General features: G+C 39.9%; 1 protein-coding gene and 1 long non-coding RNA gene across 2 annotated transcripts; both read left to right on the top strand.

Annotated features, from left to right (window-relative positions):
- LOC144539503 (uncharacterized) lies at window positions 1-3,011 on the top strand. Its single transcript, XR_013504992.1, has 2 exons — window positions 1-120; window positions 874-3,011. It is a non-coding gene; the product is annotated as an uncharacterized LOC144539503 (long non-coding RNA).
- A 3,044-nt stretch (window positions 3,012-6,055) lies between these two features.
- On the top strand, window positions 6,056-8,286 carry polr2l (RNA polymerase II, I and III subunit L). The gene is made up of 3 exons (XM_071917211.2): window positions 6,056-6,152; window positions 6,804-6,908; window positions 7,957-8,286. The coding sequence occupies exons 2-3, from the start codon at window positions 6,814-6,816 to the stop codon at window positions 8,063-8,065; spliced, it is 204 nt and encodes a 67-aa protein (XP_071773312.1). The 5' UTR covers window positions 6,056-6,152; window positions 6,804-6,813; the 3' UTR covers window positions 8,066-8,286.
- The last annotated feature ends 115 nt before the right edge of the window (window positions 8,287-8,401 follow it).

Below are 8,401 nucleotides of genomic sequence, written 5' to 3'. Positions count from 1 at the left end.
CCTCCATCTCTCCGCTTTCTCTCATTTGCTTATCTTAAGGACATTCAGAGTTCCAGCGACTGCCGTGTTAAAAATCATTCCATCCAGTCTTCTTGCAATCTCTACACAGCTGTTGGAGAGGTATGTGATGCTTGTATTTCCTCTTGTCAGATCACTGCAATATTTGATATTAGGCATTTTTTAGGAGCTGCGCTGCCGAGATTCATCCAAGCTGCTATGATGTGTTCATTCCATTTCAGCAGTATTTCTTTCTCTTTATTCTATTCCTCTCATTCACTTTTTCTGACATCACTGATTTCCTCTGTTGCAGTCACTGTGCTCCTTATTTCTCCCCTCCATCTTGTCCTCCATTTATAGCTCATATGACTCATACAGTTTTACAGTGAGAGAGGGAGAGAGAGAAGGAGATAAATAGAGAGGGATTAAATGTACAGTTTGGTTATTGCATCTAGGGATGGCTATGGTCAGAATGACAGAAACAGAGGTTCAGTCCTCGACTGTGACTGAGCTGTTCTGCAGCTGCAGTGTGCCATACTCCCTTCCTCCATTACAAAACTAGCAGATTATCCCATGAGAAAGCTTTGCACAGGAAGCTGTCGGAACATTATTTCTTCAGTGGAAGTTTATTTCACAGCTGCTCTGACCAAAATAAACAACCCTCTGTCCCTCTGAGCATCAGGATGTCATCGCCAATGTCGTCTTTTTCCAAGGTCACATTTAAGGCCCCAGTGGCACATAACTGCTGTTACTGTACAGTGAATACAAGGATTTTTAAGGCTCTTCTGCGTGTCAGTATCTCAACACTGATGACATGCTGTCTGAGCCTAATTCAGAGGGATAATCTGTCTGTGTGTGTTTGCTGTTTCTCCTCAGTGAAGCAGCACAGTGCCAACCTCAGAAAGTCTCCTCCTGACCAGACCACACCTCTGTTCCTGAGTCCATGGAAGCCAAGGCCAAGAGCGGGGCCCCAGCGCCCAAGGCGGCACCTAAAGCAGAGAAGAAGGAGCCAGCAGCCCCACGCAAGGCCGACCCTGCCCCCGCGGCCCCCGAGCCCGAGGCCCCCCCCGCCCAGGATGGGGCCGCAGAAGCTGAGGTGACGACGGAGGCCGATGAGGCCACGGCCTCCGGCACAGACTCTCTGGAACACCTGAAGCCCTTTCTCATCGGCGGGGCGGTCATTGCTGCGGGAGCCATCTTGCTGGGAGTGTTGCTACTGGCGAGGAGAAATTAAAACCAATTTCATTATCACAAGCTATTTATTGGTTGGTGGGTTAGTGGGTCACTTGCCGATTGGTTCATAGACTTATCATGGTAGAGATGGGGGATGGGGAGCCACTGTGCATCTTATGTTTCTTTCAGTCTGACTTCGCTTGTAGTGAATTGAATCATACAAGATTTGAACAAGGCTTATATGGGGACATAAGTATACTTAGTATATGCATGAATTTGCTTCACTTCATTCTGTTTCATAAAAAAACTCACACTGTAGTACTGAGCTTACATGCCTAAAGTCTCTAAAGCTAGCCTATTCAACTGCTTTATCTTGTTTAATCCAGTTTGCACAAATATTGAGAGAAGTACACAATATTTGTTCATTCTTGCACCAGAAATGAGCTTGGTTCACTTTGCTAAGAGTTATTCAAAAAGTGAATTTGTAACACTGAAACTTCTTTCGCCAGAGATTAAAACTAGTTCTCAGAGTTGCAGGCATCTAGATTTGATTTTACTTTTAAATGAAAAAATAGACAAGGTCAGCATAAAAATAGCTGGGATTGTGCATTGTGATGTCTTGAATACATTTTGGCTAAAACAATACCTAAGTTATGGCATTCAGTTCCCCTTCCTCCAGAGTTCAGGGAGGGAGACATGTGGTCCCTGCAGATCTAATTAGTCCAACAGAGAACTGCAAATTTGCAATTATAAGTCAACTTTTTCAGTGAGAAAAAAACATGAGCATGCACTGGATTAGGAATGGATTGTTGGTGGACGTTTGAGATAAAACATGTGGTAGTTTACTGTTATATGCCAGTGGCAGAGAAGAATAGAGAAGTTACTTCTTACTGTAGAATAAGCGAGAGCTTTCCATTTCACAGTCAAATTATGTCACAAATCTATAATCCTTTATACATTACACAACAGTCAAAGTTATGGCTGGTTCAAACTGTTTACATCTTAGATAGTTATCTGTAGCAGCCTGACCAGCCAGTAGAGTTGCAGTGTTAGAGTTTAAACCTGCTGCCAAACACATGGTTTTTAACAGAACGGGACAGTTCTGTCTGTGCTCACCGTGCTCCCCTCATGTGGCATTAGGAAAAATCCTTGTTTTCACAACCTCACATGAGCCATATCTAACATAGGCAGCCTAGATTGTTTTGAAAGTGGGGTTTACATTAAATACTGTTGTATAGTTAATGTAGAGGAAAACTATTTTTGTTGAACGCTCCCCATGTTGTCGCTGCACAGAATATAGTCCGCTCACATGTACAGCTCATTGGGATGTCCCTGTTACATCGGTACTTAGCAAGAAGGAAGTCCTGACAAATGCACTTTCTTGGTTTGTAAAATAGTTGTCAGGGCATCTAGGATTTTCAACTCATCAGTGACCAAAAATCTTGCTCGATTACGAGCATACTTCACCACAGTCAACACCCCTAGCACTTACAAAATATACTTTGCCAACACCAAAACAACCTTCACCTTACATTGTACAATACAGTGTACTAAATAAAAAAAAAATCTCTTATTTATTTTCATTATTTCAAGAGCGTATAAATGCAATAATTCAGATAGGACTCCTCATTTTAGCACATGTGCTGTAGCAAGTTAATTGACATTGATGATGATGATGATGATGATGATGATGATGATGATAATGTTGATGATGATGATGATGATGATGATGGTGATGATGATGGTGATGATGATGGTGATGATATATTCTTGATATATTCCTACAACATATTTTCCTTATGCACACTCTCCTCTGCCCCCAAAGCTCTTAAATGTAAAAAAAAAAAGAAGTGGTTCCCTTGTAATCAGACCTTTATTAAAGGCAATGAACCAGCCAAGTCGACATTTTTTTGATAACAATGTGCTCTGAATGAAATAATTATTCAGAATTAGGGATCATGCATTTACAGATAGGGCTTCAGCTCTTGTGAGTTAATCAATAGTAGACTAGTCTCTATCAAACTGATCATTCATTAGATTTTGAGATGTGAGAGAAACAATAATGAGGGTGTAATTTTAGATTAGCATGCTAAAACGCTCTCTTTGAGGTTCACTATTTAGCATTCTGGCTCTAAGCTTTAGGCCTTGCCAAATATTAATTTTGTTGTCTTATGTGTTCTGTCAGACATAGACATGTAGGATACACAGAGCAAAATTAATCACTAATCCACAGATGCAAATATCTTGGTCAAATTCAGTTTTTTCACCCTTAAGGTCATAAAGTCATAAATATTGCCTTCATTGACAATCTTCAATCAGTGAACAAAAAACAAACACATAATAATGAAACAGTAAGACAAAATCAGTATCATGATAAAATCATTAGGCCTTGTGACAATTAAATATGACTGTTAAAACTGCAATAGAGAGGGAAGCAGTGTATCTCTGCAAATTATATGTTTTCTGGTACATCTACTGTTCAGTGAGTACAATTATCCTTCTACTCAACATGTAAACTACTCATATTGTATACTATTTGATGTGTATACCCTGTGCGGTATATGACCTGCTTTCTGACATCGCCTGGTCTTCACCTGCAAGCTTCACAGTATTGTCTTCTTCAGCACTAGATGACTTCAATATACTGATTAGGCTTGGCTCTTAAAATACTTCCTCAAAACGCAATCATGAAAATGAAATGTCAGTGATTGATCAGATTCCACAAATGGTACACATGTACAGTGTAAAAATACAATAATTTACTGCAGGTATGCTTACTGATATGATTATACTTTGAGTTGGAAAGTGGCTATTTGCCACAATCTCTTGCTGGCATACCAGGAAATGTGTGATGTGTGGTTTGACCGAAAGCAAGTGAGCAAGGCCGATCAGTTCATTCAGCATATGGTAACTGGGTCAAAAATTATTCTTTCAAAAAGATTCACTCGTTCATGCCTACCACCAAAGCTATAGTAGCAGAACTGTCTTACACTGTCCTCAGCTCTTGGTATAATTGTTCTATTTATTTATTGGGAGTGTCTTGAAAATTCAAGGGGTGGGGAGTTTTTTCCCCCCAAAATAAAAGTATGGGCCAGAAAGTGAGCTTTGAAAGTGAGAAATCTCAGCAACAGTTGGTGAAGTAACCGTTGAGTCATTGGTCAAGTGGCCAAGTTTCATCCACAACTTTCTGAACAAATTTCCAATATGGATTTTGAGTGAATTTATCATTAATCCACATGTCCAGATAATTAGAATAAGGGACACACTCAACGAGTGCCATTTAGAATGCAAATCCGGACATTACTGGACATTGCTACAGTCAAGTTTTCTGAAAACAACATATATTTTGTTTCATAGGCATTCGACACAAGTTAAAGACTAATAAGAGCCCAATTCTCAAAAGTGTTGAAAGTGTACATTACAGCCATTTATCAAAGAGGCAATGTCAATATAGTACAAAGGATTGGGCCTAATATGATCCTTGCAGAACCCCTTTAGTTATCTTTAAAAACTCTGAATGCACCCCCCCCACCTTTATGCATTGAGATCTTTCCGTCGGAACCACACAAAAGCAACAATGTCAAAACCAATGAGTGAAAGTCTATTCAACAGCAATGAATGATCAGCCATGTTGAATGCCTTTGACAAATCAACAAAAAGAGCAGCACAATGTTGTCTGTCATCCACAGCAGACACAATGTCATTGACAACTAGAGAGGTGGCAGAGGTGCTACGCTCAGCCCTGAATCCAGATTGATAAGTGCTTAACATAGAACATCTAATGGGAAAGGCCTTGAGGTGTTTACTAAAGCCTCCAGGGTTTTAGCCAAGCAGGACAATTTTGAGATAGGGCTGTAGTTATTTAATCGCCACCCTCATATAGTGGCAGCACATGAGCAGCCTTCCATGTCCTAGGAATGATCCCTGAAACAACTGTTAGATTAAATGTGTGTGTGTTATATGCTCCATAAACAACAAAGTCGAATTTGAGAAAAAATGGACCTAAGGTACTGCTGTTGTCAATATAGAGGGAAACTTTACTTTTACTAGAGGGCCTTTGACTAACCAATGGGCTTACAGCTGCCAAATAGCCCATTCATTATCAAACAAACAGCCAGCTGCTGCAAATTTGTATTAAAAGCTATACTTTTGCACAGTTACCAAGAAATCTCCAGACTTAACGTGAATAGGCAGAGATAGTTTATATATTTACAGAAGGTCTGTTGTTTGCTGATTCAGTGTCGGGTTTATAAAAGAGAAGCTACATCAGAGGGAGTGACTCTCTACCTGCTACACACAGAGAACCAACTCCATAACGTTATGATTATCCATTGCCCTAATTTCCTGACCCATCATGCCAAAGTAATATTGATTTAATGCATTCTGTGTAAATCATCATAATCTGGGCAAGAGGTTATATAACATTTACCTAGTTGGTTACCAAAAAAACTAAAATATATATAATATATATATATATATATATATATATATATGTTTATATATTATATAGTATATAGTATTATATAAATACTTATATATTGGCTATAATATTGCGTTTGACTATTATATGGGTTATATCAAATATATTTCTGTTTCACCAGAAACAGTCTATTTGCATATCTTTTTTTACATTTACATATACGTTATGTGCTAAATAATTATAAGTATCCCACTAGAAACAATGCGTTGTCGCATTTTTCTAGCGTCAACCGCCAGGATTTGGATCTAGTAAATTTTGACACTGGACCAGTAGCTTGGCTTCTATCGCTTGGAATGAATCTGTCACACCACAAGTTGTATAAAACCTTCCAATACGCGTTTGTCCCTGGCGTCTTTTATTTTGAAAAACATTTACCGGAAGTAATTTATTTATACTTCCGGGTTTGGCACAGGTGTGGTTGGTTAGCGCGTAGCGGTGTGGGAAATCTGGCATTATTTATCTCACAATATAACATCCCTAACTAAACTAGTCGGTGACGGTGGTGAGTAACAAATACAGTTTTGATTTTATTATTCTTTGTGTTGGTCCCTGATTAGTAGGCTAAATAACTTTGGCGTTAAGTCAACTAACCTACGGGAAAGATAGCATGTTACATTAACGTTAGTTAGCTAACCCATCGTTTAGGTCAATTTACTAACACAAGGAGGAATTGTGCTTATTGTAATTATCAAACTTGGTTAATCGTTGATTAATTATACTACCGCTAGTGCCATTAACAGACCATTTAATATATAAATTTTAAACTTCAACGCTACCTTTATGCTGGCTAATGTGAACGCAACCGTCATGCATGCTAGATAAATACCGCTAGCTATTAGCTAGACATCGATTGCCTGCTTCTAGTTTGATCATAAGTCGTCTCTGGGAGATGAGTATTAACGTAGCATTTAATCAAAAATATTTTAGCTGCCTAATGAGACAATTTAGACAAGTTTCTACTTCGGCGCAAATTGTGCTATATTCGATAACGTTACTTAGTTGCTGGTGTGTGACGTTAGCAAACAAGTGTAGCATGCAACAAACTAACGTTACATGTTCGCTAGGTAATCTAACATCTAATCGAGTGATGTTATATGTAGCGTTATAATCCCCGGTCAGAGATTTTAACAATTTGATGTGCTTCTGTTCACAGGTGTCCGACAATGATCATCCCAATTCGGTGCTTCACGTGCGGAAAGATCGTGGGTAACAAGTGGGAGGCATACCTCGGCCTGCTGCAAGCAGAGTACACTGAAGGGTGAGACAAATACCTGCTGTAATCACACCCGAACGGCCTCAAGATGTCGCTGTAGATTACTTGCATCTTGAGTCCAACCGCAGAAACCTTTTTGGGAAATCTTTACTGCGTTCTGTGCAGCCAAAGCAGCGTTGAAAAACTAATTTCAGTATGAGGACACAGAAAACAGATGTGTAAAGAAAAGTCACTCTAAACCCATTTAATTCTCAAAATGAACTCAATAAGGCTGAATATCCATTGAAAAGTTAAGTTTGCAGGTGTGGTAATGCTCTCTATTCATTTGAACGAGAGCAGGCATCAAATTTGTCAGTACGGAAGAAGATTAGGGCCACAAGTGAAAAGATTGTCCCTAATCCTCTTCTGTATGTCGGGGATTGTGGGAAGTGAGTGTTGAAAAATTCAAAATGTAATTTTTATTAATAAAGAAATCAAGCATTTGATTGAGTTTTTACATTGAGCTGTTTTCTATATCAGGGCGGCTCGGTGGCTAGCACCGTCTCCTCACAACAAGAAGGGTTTGATTCCCAGTCCTGGTCCTTTCTGTATGGAGTTTGCATGCTCTCCTAGTGTTTGCGTGTGTTTTCTCTGGGTGCTCATATTTCCTCCCACATTCCAAAGACATGCAAGTCAGGTGGATTCTCTGACTAGACTATTAACTGCCCATGGGTATGAATGTGGTTTGCCTGCTTTCCACCTAATGCATGCTGGGAAAGACTCCAGCATCCTGTAACCCTGAATATGAATAAGCGAGTAAAGGAAACAAACGTATGCTTTCTATATCCTCGAGGAGGAAGCATCACATGAAAGCCTTCTTGCCCATCCACTTTTTGCCGCATGGTGTGCTGATTTCCTCCAAGGTTTGTCATTGTCTGCATTCAGACTCAAGATGCAAGTACAAATGAATAATGGAGACTGCTTGAGGCCATTTAGACCATCATCCCAGACTTATTCTCTGCAATGACATGTCGTGTGCACTTCCATCATTAACCGATCTGTATGCCATGCATTATTCCTGACCATTCTCCTCTCTTCCCCTATTACTTTGCAGTGATGCCCTTGATGCCCTGGGTTTGAAGAGGTACTGTTGTCGGAGGATGCTCCTCGCTCACGTGGATCTTATCGAGAAGTTGTTGAATTATGCTCCCCTGGAGAAGTGATTGTTGTTGGCCGCCTTCACCAGAAGGACCACCGTCAAGAACTGTTAGATGGACTGACTTGGGTTGTGGCATGGACAGGCGGAGTGCCTCCACAATACATTATCACACTGGTGTGTAGCACTGCAGAGATGGAACGGCGGCCACAGTGAAGATTTTTGTAACATTCTTAGTTTGGGTGTCCGATTTGACATTGTTTTTCTAAATAAAGCTATTAAATGACATTGTTACTTGCATTCCTAGCTTGTCTGATTATCAAAATCATATTCCCTGTGGTGCAGAGATTTTACCAGTCTAGTTCTATTGGAAGTTTAAGACCCAATTGTAATTATGCAGTGA

This window comes from Centroberyx gerrardi, chromosome 1 (assembly GCF_048128805.1).
Source record: "Centroberyx gerrardi isolate f3 chromosome 1, fCenGer3.hap1.cur.20231027, whole genome shotgun sequence".
Classification (NCBI taxonomy): Eukaryota; Metazoa; Chordata; class Actinopteri; order Beryciformes; family Berycidae; genus Centroberyx; species Centroberyx gerrardi.
The sequence above is the reverse complement of the archived record's forward strand: the minus strand, read 5'-3'. Positions and strand labels throughout refer to the sequence as shown.